At 39.2% G+C, this 27,190-nt stretch overlaps 1 protein-coding gene across 3 annotated transcripts in view; it reads left to right on the top strand.

The window, feature by feature from the left end:
* Nucleotides 1-27,190, top strand: part of PDE4D (phosphodiesterase 4D) — a 1,564,543-nt gene that overhangs the window by 599,223 nt on the left and 938,130 nt on the right. Inside the window, exon 1 of one of the 3 annotated variants that reach the window (XM_043488569.1) lies at nt 4,530-5,130. The exons of the other annotated variants lie outside the window; for them this stretch is intronic. Within the exon in view, the coding sequence (XP_043344504.1) occupies nt 4,682-5,130 (449 nt within the window). The 5' untranslated portion in view covers nt 4,530-4,681. Of the gene's footprint in view, nt 1-4,529; nt 5,131-27,190 lie in introns of those variants that run through there. 3 annotated transcript variants of the gene reach the window in all.

Below are 27,190 nucleotides of genomic sequence, written 5' to 3' on the forward strand. Positions count from 1 at the left end.
GATAAAGAAGATGTGGTACATATACACAGTGGAATATTACTCAGCCATAAAAAAGGACAAAATAATGGCATTTGCAGCAACATAAATGGACCTAGAGTCTGTCACACTGGGTGAAGCCAGCCAAAAAAAGACAAATATCACATGATATTGCTTCTATGTGGGGTCTAAAAAAGGGGGGTACAAATTAACTTATCTATAAAACAGAAATGGAGTCAGATGTAGAAAACAAACATGGCTAACAGGGGCTAAGTGGGGATAAATTGGGAGATTGGGACTAACATGTACACACTACTATGTATAAAACAGATAACTAACAAGGACCTCCTGTATAGCTCAGGAAATTCTACTCAATACTCTGTGATGGCCTATATGGGAAAAGAATCTAAAAAACAGTGGCTATGTGTATAACGGATTCTTTGCTGTACAGCTGAAACTCATACAACACTGTAGATCAACTATACTCCAATAAAAATTATGTTTCATTGAAATCCTCCTCCCATCACCAAGTTAGAAATAGACTCTTAGTTATCATAACTTACCATTTATCATTTACTTTTGTCTTCTGGATAGAAATGATGCCTGCTGTCTCCTAGTTTTCAATTGACATTTCTACCAGAACTCTCCATCATTATTGACAGCAACGTTCTCCTTGTTAATTGCCCAGCAGCATATTGAGTGACTGACTGGCTCTCTAGGGAAGATTTGAAAGGCATTGGCATAAAAGGGCAGTGATAGTGAGGTACAATACTCTCTGTCTCATGGTAATGGCACCAACTAACTGCTTACTTAGGCTTGTTCAGAAAAGAATACATGGATCTTTTACCTGGACTTTTCACTTTTTATACTGATGTGTTTAATGTTAAGTCGTGAAAGCTTTCAAAAATGTTCTACATGCACCCAATAGTTGTAAACACCCTCTTACACTGTGCCTATAAAACTCCATCTATGATCACTCAATGGAAAAAAATGGATAATTTATATTAAAAATGGACATATAAGCATGGAAAACCAATGAATCAGTGGTATGTTCTGGTTGTTTCAAAAATGAGTAGGCAGCTCCTAGAGTAATGAAAAGATTTTTTAAGTAGAAGACTTGGCATGCTCATTTTAAACAGTATAAGTTTCTTTTGACATTCAGATGACTAGAATAATAGATAAAATATATATTTTCATGAGATCTGGGCTCTTAAACTGATTTTCCCAGAGACTGCCACAGGGAATTCAACAAAGAGCACCTGGAAAGTCTTTGCAACTACATAATAAGGGAGTAGGTCTGGATCAGTAGTTATTGATATATGGAAATCAATTGATAGTAGTTATTAATATATTGAAAGTTTTTTAAGTACTCTTGTCTGGGTCCTACCCTGAGAAATACTAATTTCATTTGTTGTGGCACATCAGTGATTTCTAAATTTGTCTGAATCAGAATCATCTGGCAAACTTGGTAGCCATACAAAGCCCAAAGTCATATCCTAATTCAAGGAACTAGGGCCTTGCATACTTGATTTGCTCTCCAGGTGATTCTGATAACATCCTAGTTCAAAATCACTGGTCTAGCATTCAGCATCTGCTGTTGCTGCTGCTAAGTCACTTCAGTTGTGTCCAACTCTGTGCGACCCCATAGATGGCAGCCCATTCAGCTCCTCTGTCCTTGAGATTCTCCCGGCAAGAATACAGGAGTGGGTTGCCCTTTCCTTCTCCAATGCATGAAAGTGAAAAGTGAAAGTGAAGTTGCTCAGTCGTGCCCAACTCTTAGCGACCCCATGGACTGCAGCCTACCAGGCTCCTCCGTCTGTGGGATTTTCCAAGCAAGAGTACTGGGCATTCAGCATCAGACATTTTTAAGTCCTCCAGGTGATACTCCCTAGATGCAGCCATGGTTGGGAACCACTGATGAAAATAATATTTAGGATTATTCCAAGTCTGGCAGGAATAATAAAATTGCTAGCTTTTATTAAACATTTATTGTATATAAGGTATTGTGCTAAGTATTATTTCACTCAGTAATCAGCAGACTCTGAGAAATAATACAATCTTGCATTTAAGAGAATGGAGAGTTCATAACTCAGCTAAGGTGATGTGACTAGGAGGTAATAGACTGGAATCCAAGCTGTCTCACTTTAGATATCACACAATTAACTATGACATCAATAACCTTTTGGAATTATAAGAGAAATTGAAAACTCTAAGTTGGGAACACGTTAGAAGGTAGTGCTTAAATTATTTTTTATACTTAAAAACATAGTTGACTTGTAATTATATAATTAAAACAAAGAAATCATTTTATAAATAAATGGAGAATATAGGGAAAGTGTTTATAAATTAAAAGGAAGTCAAAAGTGGACAGTTTTAGAGAAGCAGCTTCAATTTGAATTATTCTGTTTATTCCAGAAAGGAGACCATAAACTGCTTGTACTAGTAGTACTTGAGGAGTGAACATAAGAATTACATATAAAGATATTTTGTCATAGTTATATTGAGGAGAAAGGTGGCAAGAATTTCAGAGGAAAGAAGAAATGTGTACACTTCTTTGAAATGGTTCCAATTGTTAATAACTCAATGAAATGGGGGGGGGGGGAAGCAGTTTACACTCCATAACACTTCTTTTTTTCTCCTTTCATGTTTGGAAAGATATCAGTTCAATACCTTTCTAGGCATGGAAAATGCGTTGGCCACTGCAGTTAGTCACACTTGGGTCTGTGAAGGGGAGAGAGAGAGCCTCAGCCAAGTATTACTATGTTTTTGGTCATATAAAAAGGAAAGTGGTACTTGGGAGACAGCCCTGCCCCTCTCAGGACACAGCCTTTCTCAGGTTTGTGAAGAGGACACAATGGCAGAGTGCCAACACTGAAATGTTGGAAGAAGGGACGTTTCCTGCCACACACACACAAAAAAAAAAAAAACCAAGGGAAAAAACCCAGAAAGAGATACCAAGGGTCATTTTGCACAATAGCAAATTTAATTACTCCCAGTTAGAGAAGGGGACACTTGCACATTTTATAAACTGCCCTTACTAATGAGCAAAGTTTGCATTTATTTTTGTTGATGTTATTTCCTGATTGGTGTTTACACTGATCATTCACTGTACGGAGAACACTGAATTTTCAGCACTCTGGAGAGTCTGTGAGATGGTTCCTGATTCTGATATTTTGGTATTCACTATATGATGTACCTAAAATGTACATATTCAATTATGTGAAGATTGAGTGTGTGCAGAGAACAGAATAATTACGCTGCCAACAAGCCATTGTGAGCCCTAAATGTATTTATATTTCAAATAATGGATGGTTCTATGGTAACTCCCACAAAGACTAATTTTAGGACTATTTTAACAGTGAGTAAATGACGTGTGATCTTTAAGTAATGTAGTAATATTAAAAAAGGTACAGGAAAAAGTATATATTATTCTGAAATTCTCTTGGTTTCTCCAAAACATTTAACATGGCAGGAAAATACTAATTAAAGGAAGACAAATAAAAATTGAGTTTGGATTGTAGTGTCAAATGTGACTAATTTCTGTGGACTAATAATGATACAACATGTTTTAGAACACATTGGTACTGGAGCTGTGTTCTGTTCAAAGTGGCGGAAAGGCAAAATTGCAAGCAGGTGCTTATGGTGGAAACCACTGAAGATAACCAGAGGCTTGTAACAGAAAAGGTAACCCAACCTTAACTATGGTCGGCTAACTCAGCCGTGGCAAGGGGGCTTGCCTTGATTTCCATCTCGGACCACTCCTGGAAATCTTCATCACAGAAGCAGCAGCAACACAGCTACAAGCTGGAGGGAAGATCTTTAAGAAGAAACTTTGGGCATTCTCCCTGCTATGATCCACACAATACTTAATCGTATGTCAGGGAAAGAGACTGAATTAATCCTGATATTGGATCTTCGCCCAGATCCAGTTTTTCAGCGTCGCGTACATACACCATTCAGGGCAACTTTGCCAGCTTTGCCAGGTCACATCCCTTTTTCTCTGGAAGCTCCAGCATGGGGCTCATCGTCAACAAGCTCTGATAATCAGCCAGGAACCACCCAACTCCATTTCTCCAGGAGGACTGAGGCAAGCGGGAGGTGAAGAGGAAACCTCGGGGGCAGTGGGGGGCCTTGGAGGGAGGGAGGCGGGGGCAAGGGAAGGGGAAGGATCAGGAGGACAGGTCTGACTCCTGACTGGCTGGGGTGGTTGTGGAGAAAGTCACAGCTCAGGCTCACCAGTCAGGAGCTGTCCAACTTTTCAGCAGCTCCGGGATCAAGGTTCGGGTGCCCTGGACCGAGGAGGCGGCTCCTCTGGCCGCCGCTGCTGCTGCTTCTGCAGCTCCAGCTGCTAACAATTCCTGCTCTCGCCGCCGGCGCCGGGAGGAAGGAAGGGAAGAAGAAAGGGAGCAAGACGGCACCGACCATTGGCGAAGCCGCGCATCGCGCGCCTTAGTCTTGGAGACTTGGGGAGCCCAGGAGCGTGCCTCTGGCACAAGCACCGTGGAGGGAGCCCTGTCGTGTTCTGTGACCTCTCCCTCTGGCAGAGCCCCCTTTCGGTCGTCTGGAGCCTCTGGCGGCTTCAAGTGGGAAGCGGAGCCCAGCCTCAGCTCGGCTCCAGAAGCGGCGGCGGCGGCAGCACCGGGGAGGCGCTCTGGCCGGCGTGGTGAACCCAGCCGGGCAGCAGGGCGCGGAGCCGCCAGCCAGGATGGAGGCAGAGGGCAGCAGCGTGCCGGCCCGGGCGGGCAGCGGCGAGGGCAGCGACGGCCCCGGCGGGGCCGCGCTCAAAGCCCCCAAGCACCTCTGGAGGCACGAGCAGCACCACCAGTACCCGCTCCGGCAGCCCCAGTTCCGTCTCCTGCACCCCCATCACCACCTGCCCCCGCCGCCGCCGCCCTCGCCCCAGCCCCAGTGCCCCCTGCAGCCGCCGCCGCCCCCCCTGCCGCCGCCCCCGCCGCCGCCGCCCGGGGCGGCCCGCGGCCGCTACGCCTCGAGCGGGGCCACCGGCCGCGTCCGACACCGTGGCTACTCGGACACCGAGCGCTACCTGTACTGCCGCGCCATGGACCGCACCTCCTACGCCGTGGAGACCGGCCACCGGCCCGGCCTGAAGAAATCCAGGATGTCCTGGCCCTCGTCGTTCCAGGGACTCAGGCGGTGAGTGGAGAGCGCCCCCTCCCCTATTCAGGCAAGGGGTCACCTCCCCAGCTCTCAGAGTCTCCTCGATGGTCCATTTACCCATGCCTTCCTGGACCCGGGGCCAAATTCTATTCTGGGAAACGCGGGCGGGCCAGCAGGGGCGTGTCTGTCCTTGCTTGAAAGGTTACTATTCAGGTGTGTCTAAGAGACCCCAAAAGTACGGCATCAGTGTTGAGTGTGCATGTGTGTATGAGAGAGAGAGACTGAGCGTCCCAGTCGTGTAGATGTAGACCACCCACCCTCTCCCCTCCCCACCCACTTCCACCCCACCCTGGCGAGTGAGACTTGAGCAGGCGAATTCCGATTTCTCTGGCTGGTGAAGGAGGAAGGGGCGGGGGCGGGGGGCGTTGAGCCAGAAAAACACCCAGTAATCTGTCTACAACCCCAGAGTAAGGCGGGGTGGGGTGGCGAGGCAGTTCAGACTGGGGCAGGGGTGGGGGAATGGGTGGGAAAGCTTGGTCCCACAATTGCAGTAAAAGCTTGAGAACAACTCTAGTTTCTCTCTGTCAAGTCGGGAAGTAAATTGAACAGCGAAAGGGGAGAACAAACACGTGGGTGACTTGGAGAGTTTGGAGCAAAATGTTCAGCAATCCTTAGGAGAGGGAAGGAGGGAGAGATGGAAGGAAAGGCGGGAGCGAGGACGCTGTGGGAGTTACACTGTGTCGGTGTGTGGTGTGTGCAAGCATGTGTGTATCGAGTGGTCCCTGCAGAATCTCGGGAAGAAAGCACCTCGTTTTAGCAGCAGGCGAGTTCATAGAGATCTGATTACAGTGATTTTCCCCTTAACATAAAGTGCTCCGGAAGACGGGGCATGGAAGTGGCATTTCACCGGAGTTTTAATAGATGCCTACCGCTCCAACTCCAAGAAAATATTCCAAGAGCCAGATACAGCTGCTCTGAGGAGTTAGCTCCAGATTCTCTCCAATCAGGAACGGTGGTGGAAGTTGGGCCCCTTTTCAGTCCCTTTCCTGGCAACCGGGAGCAGCTCCTCCCCGGCCCCCCCCCCCCAAGCTGTCCCGGACCCTCAAAGCCACAAATCCCCTCCCCGCCCACGGACAGGGGCGCACACAAATGTTTCAGGAGCTGCGGATCCTTGGCACATCTAATGGCAAAGCAGGGCTCTCATGACCTATCTTAGGCTTGGGCAGACATTGATGGACTGCAAGCGCAAGCCACGTATCTGTCTGATGGGTAACTGTGAACTGTACATGGGGTTGGGTGTGGAAACAGGAAAACCTGAGGCTGGGATTGTTTGTCCAACGCTAATTGACAGTAGGTTGGATTTATTAGAAAATCTTAATAGTGTCCAAATATGTTTTTCTGAGTTTCCTTCATCTCTCCCTCCCTCCATCCATCCCTCCTCCCTCTTCCTTCCTTTCTCCCTCTTTCTTTCTTTTTCCTCCCTTCCCTTCCCTTGTCTTCGATTCCCTTCCTTTCTCTCTTTAATGAGCGTCTCTCTGTGTTGTATACACTATGGTCAAAGGGAATCCAGCCAAATAGAATATCCCAACCCTGATGTGCATGCGCGCTCCTCATACCCTCTGCCTTCCTCTTAGCTCCAGAAGGACAGACATTGTTCCTGGTAATGTCATTGTACCTGTTAGATAAGAAGAGTGAAAATTATAGTTAATAATGTCAGTTCAGATCAATTTAAATGCTGAAGATTGGCGTGATTAGCAGACATTCATAAAATTAATATGCAAGTTTCATTTTTACAGTCCAGACTGCTAAAACCCACAGGCAGCTTTTCCCTTTGAACAGGTGGGTGTTCTCCACTTGGGCTGAACAGTTTATATGTGGGTCCCCAAAATGGAATAAAGGCAAGCATGGCAGTTTGTATGTTTGACCTAAGGATAAAAGATTTTTATGAGACTGAGCTCTTGCTGTATGGTTTAGTCTCTCAGTTGTGTCCGACTCTTGTGACCCCATAGGCTATAGCCTGCCAGGCTCCTCTATCCATGGGATTCTCCAGGCAAGAATACTGGAGTGGATTGCCATGCTTTTCTCCAGGGGATCTTCCCGACCCAGGGATCGAACCCAGGTCTCCTGCATTACAGGCAGCCCCCTTACCAACTGAGCCACCAGGGAAGCTGCAGCCATTAGTAAACATTAAATAAGAATAAGAGTTCTAGCGTACTTACTCTGTGGGTTGATTGACTTTGTAGAGCCTCTTAATTAACTTCATTTTTTAAAATAAAATAGAATGTTTGAGAGGGTGGAGGGAGAAAAACGAGCTAATTGGAATAGAGGTATTGCATTGTTGATTTGAATTTTTTTGCTCTGTTCTCTACACTGATTAATTCTTCTGTTTGAAATTTGTTAGTTAAATGGTTCACAGAAAACTAAGCTATATAACATTTACACATAACTTCCTCTGTGGCTCACCTGATAAATCATTGTTGTTCTATTTAAGGATCTTTACATCACTTATGTATTTTCCAAACACTTGAACATTGCATTTCAAAATTTCTTTAATACAGTTGCTTTTGCAAATAAATGTGTTTTTCAAGGAAGTGTGGTTATTACTTGCATTCTTTAAAGATAACAGTAACAATGCTTAAAAATTATCCCCAAATTGCATTCATTATTTGAACCCATAAACAACACTGAGATGGAACGGCACTATGTCCACTTTATTGATAAGAACAGTGAGACCCAGAGGATGTGAGTAACTTGTTCAGTAATGCATGGCCTTTGAGTGTCAGAGCTAAAACTAAAACCTAAGTCTCCTGACTCAACAAAGGTGATGGTGCTGCTAAAATAAATGTGTGCAGAACCTGGGGTGTTGACAGAATCAAGAAAGATATGAAATGGAATATGAAGTTTATATTGATTGATACTACAGTTCATAAAGCCCAAATGAACCAAATATGAAATACGGTTTAAATCCACTTTTAAAAAAATGACAGATAGCATAAGCTATGGAAGCAGTGAGAGATTTTAACCCTTATTTTTAACTTCTGCAATCCTGGCCATGACACTTGTGTTAATGATTACAGAAGAAGCAAACCAGTGTATCTGTTGACTTTATATAATAATATAATGATAAACATAAAAAGCAAATTATCAGAGAATCACATATAGTCAGAAGATTTCAGGTTGTTTTCAATGATCTTCTAAGATGAAATAAGCATGTGAGACATGTGCAAAGAGTATATGTTTGTGTGTGTATTCCTGTGTGTGCCGTCATCCAAGTGGAAGACTTAAATTGTCTGTCAAGTTAACGTCTCTGAAAAAGCCTCATGGATGGATGGATGAATGATTCCCTATGGATTATAAAAGAAAAATATGTCTTTTAAAAGGCTATTTTTAGAATGTATAGCAGCATTTCCAGATATTATGATCTTGACTAAAATTCCGAGAATTAGTTACAGTGTGTAAAGCAAAGAGAAAGATGTATATACTTGGTTGAATGAAAAAAATTGTATAAATAGGAAGGAGGCAATCCTCAGACATTTCATGATCCATTCTTTTGATTTCATCTGGAAATGTAGGTATGTTAATAAATTTTATATTAAATTATATCTAACAAGGTAGATCCATTTTTAAAAAATCAGTGTGAAAGGAATTTGAAATAATAAAATTACCAGAAGAATGGCTTTATGTTATCAAGAGAACCAAAGGAAATATTTTTAAAATTAGCACTTTTTAATATACATATGTATCAAATTAGTCATTTTAACCAGTAGTTCCTCAAAGTATAACAACTGTTTAAACTGATAAATGATTTACTTATTAGATTTCTTTTTACACAACAGAATATTTTCTTTATCAGTCTTTTCTAAATCTGCAGGAGCTGTATATTCTCAGTAACAAATTAATGCTCAACATCATTAATCATCAGAAAAATGCAAAGTAAAGCCACAGTAAGATACCACATCACAACTGTTAAAATGGCAACTATCAAAAACACAAGAAAATAACAAATGCCGGTGAGGATGTGGAAAAAGGGGACACTTGTGCACCGTTGGTGGGAATGTAAATTGGTATAGTAACTATAGGAAACAGTATGGAAGTTCCTCAAAAATTAAAAATACAAATACCATGTGATCCAGAAACTCCACTCTTGTGTATTTACCCAATGAAAAGGAAAACACCAATTTGAAAATGTATATGCATATGTATGTCCATCGCAGTATAATTTATAATAGCCAAGGTATGGAAACAGTCTAAGTGTCCACTGATGGATGAATAAAGAAATTGTGATGTAATAGATGACGGAATATTATTCAGCCATTAAAAAAGGAATGAAATCATGCCATTTGACAACATGGATGGACCTTAGGAACATTATGCTAAATGAAATATCACGGAGAAAGACAAGTACCAAACGTACCAAAATGTCTCTTTTACACGTATAATCTAGAAAAATAATAACTAAAACAAAAAATAAGCTCACAAAGAACAGACTTGTTGCTAGACATGGGGAGTTGCTGACAAAATTTCATATTTAAATTTTAATAAGTAAAGACATTAAGGATATTATTTAAATATTTTGTTAAATGAGAAAGCATGGCAAAACTAATGTTTTTCACATTTCCTATACATATTGGCAAAACAGTATCCAGTTCAATTCAGTTCAGTCACTCAGTCATGTCCGACTCTTTGCGACCCCATGAATCGCAGCACACCAGGCCTCCCTGTCTATCACCAACTCCCGGAGTTTACTCAAACACATGTCCATCAAGTCAGTGACGCCATCCAACCATCTCATCCTCTGTCATCCCCTTCTCCTTCTGCCCTCAATCTTTCCCAGCATCAGGGTCTTTTCAAATGAGTCAGTTCTTCACATCAGGTGGCCAAAGTATTAGAGTTTCAGCTTCAACATCAGTCCTTCCAATGAACATCCAGGATTGATCTCCTTTAGGATGGACTGGTTGGATCTCCTTGCAGTCCAAGGGACTCTCAAGACTCTTTTCCAACACCACAGTTCAAAAGCATCAATTCTTCAGTGCTCAGCTTTCTTTATAGTCCAACTCTCACATCCATACATGACTACTGGAAAAACCATAGCCTTGACTAGATGGACCTTTGTTGGCAAAGTAATGTCTCTGATTTTTAATATGCTGTTTAAGTTGGTCATAACTTTCCTTCCAAGGAGTAAGCATCTTTTAATTTCATGGCTGCAATCACCATCCGCAGTGATTTTGGAGCCCAGAAAAATAAAGTCAGCCATGTTTCCACTGTTTCCCCATCTATTTGCCATGAAGTGATGGAACTGGATGCCACGATCTTAGTTTTCTGAATGTTGAGTTTTAAGCCAACTTTTTCACTTTCATCAAGAGGCTCTTTAGTTCTTCTTCACTCTCTTCCATAAGGGTGGTGTCATCTGCATATCTGAGGTTACTGATATTTCTCCCGGCAATCTTGATTCCAACTTGTGCTTCCTCCAGCCCAGTCTAAAAACAGTATTAGACCCTTAAAAAAAAAAAAAAAAAAAAAGCACTGATTTCAACATTTCTGTGTGTTCTGAGACTTTTGGTGCATCAGAAGAAAAATATCATGAATCCATTACATTTTTCGTTCTGAAATTGTATATGTTCCAAGTATGGGATGGAGAGGTGTGAGAGGAAGGAGGTAGAAGCGAGAAAGAGGTAAGAACCTATCTGCCAAGCATGGAATATAGGTAAGCCCTTCTCTGGTTCTGATTGAAACATCTTGGTCCTGTCGCCCACTTAGGGAGTAGTGATAGGGAAATCTATAGCCTGCAATATCCACAAGATACATTTCTCTAAAACTGTGCTAACTCTGTGGAAATGTCAAGATGGGGAGGGACTTAAATTTAAGCTAACCTGGGCTACCACTGCCCAGCTTTTACACTTGAAGAAACATGTATCCTGCAGGGTTACATTACTTCACAGAATAGTTTCTTGGAAGAATAAGAACTACAATTTATAGCTATTTTATATCTCTCATTGTGGCTATGTTTTAACAATGACTGTCCCTGTTTCCCAGGTTATAGCCTGAAACCAAAAGTTTAAAAATTACTTTTAAAAGGCATTTGTGAGTAAATGGAATATTCAGATATTGGCAAGAGAAACCACTTCAGAAAACAAAATGCTCTTTCTCTTTCCAAGTTGGATGCATCCATACACAACACACACACACATACATCCAGTAATGAATTGGTCACTAATTTCTATCTCCAAACTTTAATGTGGTTTTCAAAAAGTATCTTGGGAAGAGTTCTTAAGCATCATGCAGTATAATAATCAAGAAAGACTAAACTCTGTTAGTAAATGTTGGTAGTTATTCAAAGGCCTCAAATCTAAGAGGGTTATAATTATGTCCCTCTTACAGCTTATTTTCCATCTACAAGTTTAAAAATATACAATATGTGAGTCTATAACTTGATTGCTGCTAGTCCGGGCTCATAGCAAGAATGTTGCTAAGGGATTATACCAAATAGCACTTTATTATATTTCAAAAGATGTTGTGGTTATTTTTACTCCGAGTAACATTTTCCTACATTTAAAAATAGGAAATCTAAATTTTTCCAAAGAAGAGGGCATTTTACTTTTTTTTTTTTTAATTCATCAGCTAAATTGATTTGACCCCATACACTCACATACCACCATCACCATGACCCTTAGCAAACCACTTTGGAAATTAAATAAGAAACAAGGTATGTTCTGTCATCTGAATACACATTTAGGCATTTGTTGATCTGTTTCAGTGTGTGTTGTCACTGTTCATCCAGTGGTCTCAAGCCAGTGATATTTTTAGGCTCTTCCTCTCCCTTAACTCTTAAATTTCAGAGACATCCAAGATCTTTTGATTCTACCTCAGAAATATCTCTTGTATTTTCCATTGTCATTTTCCTGGTTCAACTCTTCATCATCTGTCTCCTAAACTGTTGCGATAACTTCCTAAAAGGTCTCCAACTCTGATCTCCCCTGACTGTAATCTATTTTACACTCCAAGCCACCCAACCTCATCCCCTTGTCTGAAATGCTTGAATGATTTCTTTTTGCCTGCAAGACAAAATCTCAATTTCTGAGTCTGACTTTTTGAAGTGCTAGCCCAGTCTCTTTCTCACAGAAAGTCTTGCTATCCATCCTCTTCTGTCAACCCGATAAACATCACCACACTGAACTTCTTGCCATGTGCTAAGCTCTCTCTGCCTGTTCACACTTCTTTCTTTCTGAAGCTTTTTCTTGTTTCTCAATTGTTTTCCCCATGCATCCCATACATCACTGCCTCCATATCTGTTTGAAAAAATTCATGAAACTTTTCAAAGTTAGTTTATATATTACCACTTGAGTAGACATTGGTACTAACAGAAGAATCCTTTTCTCTTCTGGGCTTCCACATTGCATTTTTGCATATATCTATATTCTAGCAGCTACCGATTACAGTTTTGTATCTGTCTCCCTCATGAAGTACAGTAGGGCCTTGTGGAGAGCATGGTTTATATAGATGCTCATCAAATAATGAGCTTTTAAATGAGGAAATAATAATAATGAAACCTTGCCTTTTCAGTCTGTGCTCTCTGAGAGGGTATATTTGATTTCCTTAATAATCTCTATGAAATAACAGACCTGGTGATATTTTGTTCATTTTATAGGTAATCTAAGAGAATATAGATTCTCCCAGGAATAGACACATGTACATGTTCAAAGACCGAACTCAGACTTTAGCCTTGAAACTCCCAGTCCGGTAATCTTTTCATAATACTGTGAGATATATGTGGGCAGGTATTGGATGAGAAGCGGCCTATCATTTGACTAAGATTATGAAGACACAAATTATATTAATTATGAAGGGTGAGAATCTATCTTATATGAAAACAGCATCAGAATGAAAATAATTCTAATGGAATAATGTCTCCATTTTTCTTTAGAGAGATTCCTTTACAGACTAAGCTCTTAACTTTGGATTCTTTGGCTCTAAAGGATCTGTTAAAAGGGGGAGGGCACATTTGGGGGAGAACATTTATCAAATTTTCAATAGGTCCTTGATTGACAAACTTTAAGGCACTGTGTTCTAAAGTGAACTAAGTCATTGACTAAGTCACTAAGGGAACAATTGTAAGAACATCACATTCCAATGGAGTAATACTCTCACTGAAGTGACTAAAAGAAATCCATTTGAAATGAAATTTTTAAAAAATGCAACACTTTAAGCAGATAAAATCAGAACATATCATGTATTCTTTTAATTCAAACAAATGATGTTAATTTAGGAATAAAAAAAGTTTGATGGAGCTGAATGAGACCTATGTATATATGAAAATTTAGGATTTAATAAGAGCAATGTTCCAATTAGTGAAAGCAAGATAAATTATTTAAAATATGGTGTTTATTTCTTGAAATGAAAAAAATCCTTACCTAACACCATTTAAAAAATCACTTGAAATCAATAATAAAATTATTAAAAACTTAAGATTAAAAATAGACAAAGGACATAAAGAGGTAATTCAAAATAGAAGAACGATTAATGACAATATACATTTGAAAAGGTTCTCTACCTTATGGATAGACAAAAATAAAAAATTAAAACAGCAATTTTATTTAATTTTTCATATATTTTGGGAAAAGATTAAAAGATGAATAATTCAAAAGGATTGCAGAAGGCATGGAGAGGTAGGCACTTTCTAATATGCATTAGTGATGAGTATAAATTGGGAAAACCTTGGGAGGTAATCAAATAATGTGTAGCAAAATTTTAAATGTGTATACCTTTGATCTAGTAATGTCATCCTCGGGAACTTGACCTAAGAATATAACTGAACAAAGAAGCAAAGAGGTACATTGCAATATTGCATATATAGTAAACATCTGGAAACCACCCAAATATCTTTCAATAGAGAATTGGTAAAATAAATTATGTCATACCTACAGCAGAAGAATACTAGATGAAGAATGAGAGTGATCTACATGAATTGAAATATAATTATAAACCCTATGAGTTAAGTGAAAAAATAATTTAAAGACTAGATAGAATATACTACCACTTGTATGTTTTATGAATACTCATATTTATACATATGAGGTTATGTGCATGTATATGTGTGTGTGCCTATTTATGTAGATATGCGTGTATGCGTATTATCATAGGAGTGGAGTTGTTCAGTCAGTCATGTCAGACTCTTTGTGACCCCCATAGACTGCAGCATTCCTGGCTTCCCTGTCCTTCACTGTCTCCCAGAGTTTGCTCAAACTCCTGTCCATTGAGTTGGTGATGACATCCAATCATTCCTGCCTTCAGTCTTTCCCAGCATCAGGGTCTTTTCCAGTGAGTCAGTTCTTCACATCAGGTGGCCAAAGTATTGGAGCTTCAGCTTCAGCAACAGTTCTTCCAATGAATATTCAGGACTGACTTCCTTTAGGATGGACTGGTTTGATCTCCTTGCAGTTCAAGGGACTCTCAAGAACCTTCTCCAGCACCACAGTTCAAAAGCATCAATTCTTTGGTGCTCAGGTTTCTTTGCAGTCCAACTCTCACATCCATATATGACTACTGGAAAAATCATAGCTGTGACTAGGTGGACCTTTGTCAGCAAAATAACGTCTCTGCTTTTTAATATGCTGTCTAGGTTGGTCATAATTTTTTCTTCCAAGGAGCAAGCATCTTTTAATTTCATGCCTGCAGTCACCATCTGCCGTGGTTTTGGAGCTCAACAAAATAAAATCTACCACTGTTTCCACTGTTGCCCCATCTATTTGCCATGAAGTGGTGGGAATGAATGTCATGATCTTAGTTTTTTGAATGTTGAGCTTTAAGCCTACTTTTTCACTCTCCTCTTTCACTTTCATCAAGAGGCTCTTTAGTTCCTCTTCTGCCATTAGGGTGGTGTCATCTGCATATCTGAGGTTGTTGATATGCTTATACATTCCCCCCAGAAGAAAAAAAAACAAACGCTAATTTGTTATGGGTATGAGAAGAGAGGATGGTTGACAGAGATCTCTGATGTTTTATGTTCTTTCGTCTGATTTCCTTTAAAATGAGTTTCTGTTGTTTTTATAATAAACAAAAGATATATTTTCTTTTTTAAAAAACCTAGTATTTTCCATTTATTTAGGTTAACATATTTTATTTATATCTGACTTTTCTTTCCTCCCTCAAAAGCAAATGATTATGTCACAAGACAATTTCGTAAAAGGTAAATTGAAGCTGTCAAACAGAAGAAAGTGTAAGTGCCTGAAAATAGTATGCAATAGGGAAGCAGAAATGCATGCCATTGATTCTTGAGTAATTGGTAGAAATGAGTCACAAATTTGGCTCTGAGCTTCCTATCAGCAAATCCAAGGAAGGAAACGCTGTCAGTTCAAGATTCAGAGTAAGTTAAAGAATAATGAGTTGTTTAGAAGAATACATTGGTGTTAACTCTGAAAATTAAAAGTACTATCTCTCCATGAACCTTTTAAAAGGATACTTGTGAAATGGTGTGTATGTTTTCAATAATTTTCCTACACTGTATAAAGTATTAGGTAAGTATGAATGTGCTTGTAACTATGGCTATTATAAACCCACACAGTGATGACCCGATGTCTAAAGGCATTTCATTGGAAGTCCATCAGCACTGGAGCCTCAATTGGCATTTTTACCGTGGTTTCCCTTTAGTGCTGAATGCTGTGTGTGCTCTGCTAAATATGGCTTCATTCTCCAGCTTGGAGAATTCCTCTAAACTTCATCTCCACTGTTCAATGTAAAAACCTTGTTCTCATTTGGTTACCCTATTTCGATTTGGATACACTATTTGTTCCCTGGTTTCTAGAGAAGCACATTTTAGGTTTTATTTCCCCAGTTTTTCCCTCAAATGTTGCTTTTTGACTTGGTTGGTCCCTACAAATGTGCGTAGTCATGCAGTCGTGTCCAACTCTTTGCAACCCCATAGACTATAGCCCGCCAGGCCCCTCTGTCCATGGGGATTCTCCAGGCAAAAATACTGGAATGGGTTGCCATGCCCTCCTCCAGGGGATCTTCCCAACCCAGGTCTTGAACCCAGGTCTCATGGATTGCAGGCGGATTCTTTACCAGCTGAGCTACCAGGGAAGCCCTACAAATGTAGCCCTCAAGAAAATCCAACTTGGTTAGCCGTCAAGGTTGGCTCAGAATTCTGGGATACCTTAGCCCAAACTGGGTCCCACTTATTCATGACATGAGAATGGAGTCCAAAGGAATAGGAAAATTCAGTCTTGGTATCCAGCTGTCTGATTTTCTAGCATAATAATCTACTTCTCTACATTTTCATAGATTGTCTACTTCAGTAGAATGCTCCAGAATAAACTAGTTACTAATATAGCCCTGGTAAATACATGGAGTTGTCCTACCTGTAGATCAGTAAAATGGTAGAAATTACTCAAAATGAGGTGGATGTTTTACACTAAGCTACTTATAATCCTTCTCTCTGAAAACAATTAGAGAGGCACAGCCTTTGTCTATTGAGATTGCTTCAAATTCACAGCAGTGCTGTGATTGTTTTCCTATTGTTATTGTTAGCAGGCAGGTATGCTTCCAACTCATCTGGAAGGAATTTAAAACCACTAGAATACAAAGTGAAAGTTTGAAGTGTTCTATGTATATTTTTGTTTCACTACCACTTGGAATCATTCCCACCAACTGGGGTCTTTCAGTTCTATTGAGAATCAGGTTATTATCTAATAACCAATAGCCAGGGGTCTCTGCTAAAATTATGTAGCTACTCATCATGGAGGTTTCTACTACAGGTACTAAATGTGTGTATGTGTGTGCTCAGTTATGTCTGAGTCTTTGAGACCCCATCATCTGTAGCCTGCCAAGCTCCTCTGTCCTTGGGATTTTTCCAGGCAAGAATACTGGAGAATGTAGCCATTCCCTTCTCCAGGGGATCTTCTTGACCCACGGATTGAACCTGTGTCTCTTGCATCTCCTGCATTGGCAGCCAGATTCTTTATCATCTGGGAAGCCCCACAGATACTGAATAAAGATCATCAAATACCGAGAAATACTCATGTTGTTCTTACAGGTTTTTTGAGAAGTAATAAGTAGTATGAAGATGATATTCATATAGAATGTGGCTATAAGAAATTCATACTTATATTAATAACTAAGAAGCTGACATATACACTAACTGAAATAGCCAATAAGTCAATAGATCTACAGTTTGTGGGAAAGAGAATGTTCTCTATAGTTTCAAAAAACCAGACCAATCTTTGTGTCTTTGAACCTTCCCACACAAGGGCCGCTCTGCACATCTACCACAGATGCCCTTCCCTCCCCATTCAGTAGCTTTGATACCATCTATTCATACTTCAGATCACAGCTCTAACATCATTTTTCCAGTAAAAACTTCTCAGGTCCCCTAAACATATTGTAATACCTTATAGTTCTTTTTATTGGACACCTGATGTGAAGAGTATAACAACAGTACTTTTAATTAAAAAAAAGAAAACCTACTTTCTTAGTGAGCTTTCAGTTCAGTTCAGTTGCTCAGTCATGTCTGACTCTTTGCGACCCCATGAACCGCAGCACACCAGGCCTCCCTGTCTATCACCAACTCCCAGAGTCCACCCAGACCCATGTCCATTGAGTCGGTGATGCCATCCAACCATCTCATCCTCTGTCATCCCCTTCTCCTCCTGCCCCCAATCCCTCCCAGCATCAGGGTCTTTTCAAATGAGTCAGTTCTTCACATCAGGTGGCCAAATTATTGGAGTTTCAGCTTCAACATCTCTTCTTCCAATGAACACCCAGGACTGATCTCCTTTAGGATGGACTGGTTGGATCTCCTTGCAGTCCAAGGGACTCTCAAGAGTCTTCTCCAACACCACAGTTCAAAAGCGCCAATTCTTCGGTTCTCAGCTTTCTTTATAGTCCAACTCTCACATCCATTCATGACCACTGGAAAAACCATAGCCTTGACTAGATGGACCTTTGCTGACAAAGTAATGTCTCTGATTTTTAATATGCTGTTTAGGTTGGTCATAACTTTCCTTCCAAGGAGTAAGCATCTTTTAATTTCATGGCTGCAATCACCATCTGCAGTGATTTTGGAGCCCCAAAAAATAAAGTCAGCCACTGTTTCCACTGTTTCCCCATCTATTTGCCATGAAGTGATGGGACTGGATGCCATGATCTTAGTCTTCTGAATGATAAGTTTTAAGCCAACTTTTTCACTCTCCTCTTTCATTTTCATCAAGATGCTCTTTAGTTCTTCTTCACTTTCTGCCATAAGGGTGGTGTCATCTGCATATCTGAGGTACCTGATATTTCTCCTGGCAATCTTGATTCCAGCTTGTGCTGCTTCTTCCAGCCCAGTGTTTCTCATGATATACTCTGCATATAAAGTTAAATAAGCAGGGTGACAATATAGTGAGCTTTAAGACATGATTATATGAGCAATTGAAATAACTAGACCATTGAACTGGTTGATCAGCTTGGCCAGAAAGTTCAATGTAATGTTTCCCCAGAAATTTTTCTTAATTGATTGGACAAATTAAAGTATTGATGATATTGGACCAGATACTCCTTTGAATGTCACAGCATCTGCTGGAGCTCATGAAACATTTCAGAAATGGTTAAATCCATCAAGAATCTATTGAAGACGTAGAGAGGGTTGGTGGAAAAGGAATACCTAGACCAGCACTGGCCGTCAACCAGGCTGGCAGCCTGTTTATTGCTTGGGATGCTGCTTGTGTCTAAGCATTTGCTTTAAATATTTGATGTCACTAATTAAGGAGTATTTTGGATTTTTTGTCTATTGTAAAAATCTGCTTATAAAAACTGCAAGCATGTGCGATACAGTATTATTAGCTAACATACCGATTTTGTTGAAATTTCACAAATTTCTTTGCTAGTGTCCATTATTTATTTTCATACTGATCCAAGGTTCCACATTGTATTTAGCTGCATTGAGCAGCTTTAGGAGCATGCAACAAATTCTGACAAATTCTCTTTTTCTTTTTATTCTGTTATAAATATTTTCAAAATTTCCCTGTTATGGCTTCTTAGATACACTCATCATTTAAAAATGGACATTTAATTTCTAAATATATGAGATTTTTAAAGTACCTTTCATATTAATTTCTCACTTAAATCCTTTCTTCTCTTCAATCACACTATCTGTTTTTTCAGTCTTATAGCTTGATTGAGGCTTTCAATGACTAAGTCAAGATCTCTCTTGGTAAATGTCACCTTGCACTTGAAAATATGTGGCTTATTTTCAAATATCTTTTGATATTGATTTATAACATAATCCCACAATGATAAGAGAACATACTCTGTATGGTTTCAACACCTGTAGACCATGAAATTTTTGCACCTTTTTTGTTCTAGTCTCTCCTAGTTTATAGTCTATGGGAACTTGACTAGAATTTGTATCATGCTGTTGTATGAAAATTGTATGAATTTTAATTATGTTGAATTGGTTCATAGTGCTTTTCAGGTCTGCTATATCCTTCCACTTTTCTGTCTATTCAGTCTATTAACTTTTGAGAGTTTTACATTGAAACTGTAACTGAAAATCTTAATTTATCCACCTAAAATACAATTGTAATATATAGTGGAACTGTAACTTTGTTCTGTATTTTCCAAGTCTCCTATAAATGTGTTATCATACTTTCATAACTTAAAAAAAGTAAAAAGTAAAATAAATAAATGTAAGAAAATTGCAAATGATAAAGATCAAACTGAAATATCATAATTCTTTCTTCAAATGTCCACTGCCAGTTTATTTGCCAGAATATGGCTGTCATCTGACTTTTATTAAATAATAGGAATTTTTAGGTATATTGCTAAAGGTTGTAGTATCTATTGATTAGTTTTTTCTAAGGCACCAATCTGAGAACAGTTCAATATACATGCAGTCAGGCTGAGCAGGGTAGAGGTAGCAGAGAGAATGGCAGAAAGAAGAAACAAGACTTTGCTAAAGGTTTCTCAATTTTCCTCTAAAGACGTTAGAGAGGCCCTGATAGATTTTCAGCAGGAATATTATGTGTTTAGCTTTGAACTTTTAAAGCTTATTCTGGCAGCTATGTGGAGCATGGAGTGGGAAGAAATTGGAGGTGCAATTTAGGTGTTTATTGCAGCAAAACAGATAAGGGATAAACCATGATAGTCTGAAACTAAGGCTATGGCAGTAAGAACAAAAAGAAAGAAATGAATTTAAGAGAGATGTTATAAATGTGTTTTATGTGACTTGTTGACTGACTTAATGCTAAAAGATAAAAGGATTTTTAAGTTAAATGTATTTCTGAAAACTGTAGTTAGCCCATAATTACCTAGACACATAAGGTAAATTTTAAAACGTACATTTTTGATTCCCTGTATCATTCTAATTTTTAGCTTGTATAGATGGGAGTAAGGTTAAAATATTCTTAAGACAGTTTTGAAATACTTGTCTGTATATGCGATTTGCAGTGTTGTGTTTTTGTTTCAGATAGATCACTTGTGCCATCATATTAGGCATAAAAATGTGTTTTGATTGTGAATACATAGGGAGATACAGTTCATTCCAGACCACCATTAATTAACTGTGTTAATGTAGTTAAATTGGTTTTCTCAGCTCATTTGTAAAAGGTGAAAAAATAACTTCAAATCATTTCCTCTTAAAAGACATCATAAAGCTAATGAGTTTTCTTTTTTTCATGATCAAATCTCTGTCTCTCTCTGTTTCTCTTCTTTCTTTCTCACCTTTAACTAGGAACCTTGTATAACAATCTTCCCCAGTTTGATTTTCTAATCACAGTTATTTCTATACATATTCATTCTTTCAATCACCGCTGTGTATGTGTGTGTGTCTGTGTGTGCGTTGTACAAAATTACCTCTCTTTTGCTTCATGTTTTAAATCTTTCAAAAACTTGCCTAAGCTTTTTCTTATTTTTCATCAATTCTATTAGTTTTTTCATATTTTACCATGAGCTTTTGCCTCTAATAGTTAAGTCTATTTGTATATAATCTGCTAACTCACACTGCCACACCTTTGCATTTGCTATACCTCATAAACAAGCAAGCAAGCAAGCAAGCAAACTAAACAGCAGCAATAAATACCCCTCACTCTTTTTTTTTTTTTTTGGTTTCTCTTTCTGAAAGCTCATTTTCTCTAGTAAATGGTCCATTTCCATATTCTTAGAAGTCATACCTGCAAGTATAATTCTTTAACTTTTCATTTTCTTAGAATTTAGGTACTTTGTTAACATGTTAAGTTGTGAGAATAGTGTTAGCAAAGAGATTTGCTTTCAAATCTTTTTTGTTGTCATATTTTCATGTATTTTGGTTATATGTATATGTTTTTGGCTCTATGTATAGTTTCACATCACTATGTATATATCAGTTAGTATGTCTTTATGTTCTTCTTTGTCATCTTATCTTTATCCTTTCCCTTCATCCTATCACTCAGTATTAGGATATGTAAGTGGGAGTGTGTTAGTCACTCAGTTGTGTCTAACTCTTGGCGATCCCATGAAATGTAGTCTCTGTTCATGGAAATCTCCAGGCAAGAATACTAGAGTAGGTAGCCATTCCCTTTTCCAGGGGATCTTCCTGACCCAGCAATCAAACTGGCAGCTCTTATGTCTCCTGCATTGGCAGGAAAGTTCTTTATCACTAGCATCACCTGGAAAGCAGTATGTATTTATATTCTTCTTTGTCATCTTATCTTTCTCTTTTCCCTTCATCCTGTCACTCAGTATTAGGATATGTAAGTACTTAGCAACAATGGTTAGTCATCTAGTGGTTGATGGTATCACTGATCAGGTCAAGTGAAAAAAATTGATGAATTCAGTTTGAGTTTGCCTGTGAACATACACATAGGAATGTCTGGTTAATAAGGAAGTATCATCATCATCAACACCATCTCCTCAACACAACCATTTATTGATTAATTCTCTAGGGGCTTTAACGAATTCCTAGGGGCTTTACAGAGACCATATTTCATTTATTCCTTTCAACAGTCCCTGAGGTAAATACTCTTGTTTCTAAATACAGACCTGAAAAATGATAGTTAGCAAAGTTACTGAACTTGTAGATTTACCTAGCTCCAAACAAGAGTGCTCTAACTCCAAATTCTGGTTCTTTCAGTTCTTCAGAGTTCAGAGATCAGAAGAATGGGAGAATGATGTAGGTTGTTTTGGGAGTTCCTAGCAAAATATAAGGGGCATCAACAAGAGCCCCTGAAGAAGGGATGTCAGTACAGAAGTGGCATAAGGATGGAGGCCAAGGGAATACCAACCCTTAAAGTGCACATGGGAGAGGAGGAGCCGGAGATGGAACCTAAGGAGGAATGTGCGCCTTGTACTTTTTCAAGCAAAACACAGATTCTTCATTGTGTTCATTCAAAGCATGAATTCTGGACAAAGGACAGTTTGTTGTCATGGATCAGTTCAGTTCAGTTGCTCAGTCATGTCTGACTCTGCAACCCCATGGACTGCAGCACGCCAGGCCTCCCTGTCCATCACCAACTCCCGGAGTTTACTCAAACTCATGTCCATTGGGTCAGTGATGCCATCCAACCATCTCATCCTCTGTCATCCCCTTCTCCTCCTGCCTTCAATCTTTCCCAGCATCAGGGTCTTTTCAAATGAGTCAGTTCTTCACATCAGGTGGCCAAAGTATCGGAGTTTCAGCTTCAACATCGGTCCTTCCAATGAATGTTCAGGACTGATCTCCTTTAGGAGGGACTGGTTGGATCTCCTTGCAGTCCAAGAGATTCTCAAGAGTCTTCTCCAGCCCCACAGTTCAAAAGCATCAATTCTTCAGTGCTCAGCTTTCTTTATAGTCCAACTCTCACATGCATACATGACTACTGGAAAAACCATAGCTTTGACTAGACGGACCTTTGTTGACAAGTAATGTCACTGCTTGTTAATATGCTGTTTAACTTTTCTTCCGAGGAGTAAGCATCTTTTAATTTCATGGCTGCAATCACCATCTGCAGTGATTTTGGAGCCCCCAAAATTAAAGTCTGTTACTGTTTCCACTGTTTTCCCATATATTTGCCATGAAGTAATGGGTCATGGATATGTAAGGAAATAAACCTGCCATGATTGGCATATCAGGAGAAGAGCTTAGGATCTGTGGACATTTCCTGGAGTTATGTATTAATCATTAATATATGGAAAGAGAAGGTTATCACATACTAGGAGCATCCTGTATTACCTGGTAAGGGAGGACATTATGAATTTTTATTCCCTGTGCACTTAACAGATTGGAACCCAAATGCTGCTCCATAGAGTTACTCTTTAAAGAATCTGATTTTTACTGGTCTAGGAGAAAGAATCAAAGCTTCAGGCTAAAAAATTACAGTTGAAGTTGAGTCATGTCACAGATGAATGTATCACTTGCTTTATGTGAATTCTATGTACGTGAGCAAGGGAGCAGGGGACACCAAGTCAGGTTAGAAAGTCCTGGGACCAGTTGAAGGTAGATCAGCTATGGAGTTCTACAGAGTTAGGAGGAAAACCCAGTCCTGGAATTGTATTTTCCTTTCTTTGAGAAGATCGTGCTATTGCTGGTTATTTTTTTTACATAAAATATTGCTTTGGATTCTTCAAATACTTTTACTTTTAAAATAGGTAAGAAAGAACCAATAGAAAGAAAAAACAGTTATTTTTCTTCCAAAAAATATTATCGCTCGTGGGTTATAACTCTATTATCTCCAGTCTTTCCAATCATGTTAAGTGGTTGTTTCTGCACTAAGAAGGCTTTTTGGCAGCTGTGGTTTCCTTCTGGTGCATATTAGAATTCTCCAGTCTTCATATTTCAATTTGTCTTCAAGGTGTGGGGAAGGAATTGATGTGATAAAATTTCCTGTAGTGTCATAGAAATAGACATGTTTGTGCAAAGAACCTGGAGATGCTGTGAGGTAGAGTGAAGGGACATTTTCTGAACACTAGTATTTCATTGGAATTACCAATTCTGAGTCTTCTCATAAATGCAATTGTAAACAAAGTATCAAGGTTGTGTTCTATTATACTACTTGATGTTTTTATTTCAACACATCTTTTTGACTTAAGAACATTTTGTTAGAAGAGAAGTACTAGCATAAGTCACTAGTTTTTGAAGATACACAAAACAGCCTTTAAAAGGAATGCAAAAGTCATGGATCTTGGTTATATTAGCAGAATTTTTTTTTTTGCTGTGTACATATATTAGTTTAGTTTAAAGATACATCTGGATCATCTAACCAGCATTTTAAAGCCGTTTCTCTCCTCTTTCCTTCTGCAATGTATTGAATGAGCCATCTTTGTAGGTATAAGTTATCAGATATTGCCAGTTTCATGTGGTTCAGCCTAATAGAACTTCAAGTCCTTTTAAGCCCTGGACAATAGAATTTGTCCTTCTTTCTTCCTGATTTTTGGCTCAATCCAGGCTACAACATATTTGGAGAGGCAAATCCCACTCCTGCATCCGATGAGCTGTTTAGCTAGCAGCTCTAACACTTAAAGTCTACATGGCTCAAACAACCACAGTCCAAAATGTGAGTGTGGCCTTAAAAAAAAGGCTGTTCACATGTGACCACCAGATTGCTTCATGATCCGCCCAGTCATCCCCTTGAATGTGTCATCCTTAAAAAAATCTGTGTCATCTGGATATAGAGGATGAAAGGAATATTCTCTTGCTGTCTGCTTACAGTCTCAGAATTTCTCCTTCCAAGCCACAAACTAGAGAATTGGAATTAGATTTCTTCAAGACGTGGGTCATTGAAATATGTTTCTCTCCCCCTCCCCAAGAATATATATTCTGTAGACATGGGAAGGGGTAAGGAATGAAGGAGAGGAAGAAGTTTTGTGTTTCAGCCCCAGGTACCTTCAACTGAATGTATGGAGAGCAGTGGTTAGACATGACCACTTTATTCTCAAGAATATTTGAGGTTGGACAAACAGTCTCCAAGTATTTCTTCACGTCTAAGACTTGTAGAAAGAGAGGTGGCATGTAAAAATCCTTCCATTTGCCTTGAGAGGACCCAGATTCTATGTCATTTTGTATCAGTCAGTGGAAGTTATTTCTACAATCTGTACTAACTCAATTGTCTGAATATAAAAATATTCCTTATTGACAGCATGGCCTTCTTTTTCTCCTAACTTTGTTCACTAGCTGCTAGTAAATGTTAACTCTATTGTTCTCAGATGTGTCCACTCCCTAAGATCCAACTCACTCAGCAAGCTTTCATTCATTATTAATGGACAGAATGAGTACTGTCTCATGTCTCACCATTGAGCTAATGGGCAGAGAGGGAGCCAGCACTGTTTTATTGAACCATTACTATACCAGGCCCTTACAGTAATTATTATTTCAGCTTCCAAAGCTGTTTGCAAAAAATTGTGATTCTTAACTAATCTAGCCAAGATCACAGAGTCAGTAAACAGCTTTGCCTCTCAAGAAAGTTGCTGATTCATGATAGAAACTTCATTTTCAAATTTAAAAATGGTTTCCTGCGAGTAGAAGAGTCTGCTGAGTTTTGTTTTGTTTTGTTTTGTTTACCACTCTTCTGTTGGAAATCCTTCAATGGTTTCCCATAGATTTTAGGATAACATTCTGTCCAGAACAAGGTCTGGAAATGTATCCATTTGGTCTCCTGTTCTTATCTTGTGTCTCATCTCTTGCCTTTTTTCCCCATCATATCATAGTCCAGTTCTACTCTATTTGTACTTCTTGTATTTCCTTCCCATTAACAATTCTGGAGAACACATCCAAGATTGGATGGGAGTGTAGACTTGCGGGGTGGTGAGAAAGTTGTGGACAGAATGATCAGTTAGAAGCCTTGTTTGTTTCAAAGAAAAGCTCATGAGTGCTAATAGAGATAGAGCTAAAGAATGTGATGAAAAGTGTTAAAATTAAATTATAAGACTTTGTGATAATGTGTTAGAAGTGCTCTGGAGCAATAAATTATCAATGATGAGTCTTGAGTTTCTAGTTGGACCCCTAAATGAATGTATTTGTCTTTAAGATGAGTAGGACAAAAGATGGGGTAAATTTGGGGATGATGATTAGGAAAACATTTGTTTTTTCTCTCTTCAGATTTGAGTGTTGTGGATATGTGTACATATGTATATATTCATTTGTGAACACCCAGGATTTTTCTTCCAATTTTGTTCAAATAGTGAAGTTGTATTGATATGTCCATGTGAAATATGTATGCTTTCAATATGGTACCTTTTATATCATTTTATTAGCTTTCTATTGCATTAAAGCGAATGAGCACAAGTTTAGCAACTTAAAACAACTTACATTTAGTATCTCATGGATTTTCATGGTCTGGAAGCTAGGCTTGGCTTAGCTGGGTCCTCAGTTCAGGGTCTTAGAAGGTTTAAGTCAAGGTGTCAGCCAAGGCTGGAGTCCCATTAGAGACTTTGGTTCACTTTTTCAGCTCATGCTGGGAACTTATTTCCTCACAGCTGTAAAATACATGAAAGTTGCTTATTCTAGGACAGCACAAGAGCGTCTCTGACTTCTAGGCCCTGGTTTGAAGGGTTCACTGCTTAGAACAGTTCCCCACCTTCACCCCCACCCCAGGATAATCTCCTCTTGGATTAATTAAAAGTTAACTGATTAAAGACTTTAATTCATCTCCAAAATCCTCCACCTTTGTCATTCATATTCCACTGGTTAAAAGTGAGTTACAGATTTTGACCATTCTCAAGGGAGAGAATAGTGCAAGGGCTTGGGTCATTGGGGATCATAGAATTCTGTCTATGACAGTCATGTTTACACTGGTATGTGTGGGTTGTGTTTGTGGAGAGATTGTATTCCAAGTATCCCAAAACAGTGGCAGCTACACATCTCTCTGCCTTCTTATTTGGGATTTTTTTTCCTGAAGTTTCTCCAGGGTCTCCTACTGCCATTGTTAAATGTCTCTTCTGCTGACGTGTCCTGGCTTCACCTTTCTTAGACAAGAAAGCATTGAATTTGGCTCTGAAGTGTACATTTCAATACACTCTCTGTGTCTTGGCAGCAATGGTGAGTGAGCTTTAGTAAATCATTAGTGATCCAGAATGAGCTTCAGTAGTTTGGAGTGAGGCCATGGCCCATATGTTTGATGCCACCAGCCTGAGTTTTACATGGAAACTATATCAAGAAGATAAACAAATCGTCCCT

The sequence above is a fragment of the Cervus canadensis genome, chromosome 16, assembly GCF_019320065.1.
Source record: "Cervus canadensis isolate Bull #8, Minnesota chromosome 16, ASM1932006v1, whole genome shotgun sequence".
Taxonomy (NCBI): domain Eukaryota; kingdom Metazoa; phylum Chordata; class Mammalia; order Artiodactyla; family Cervidae; genus Cervus; species Cervus canadensis.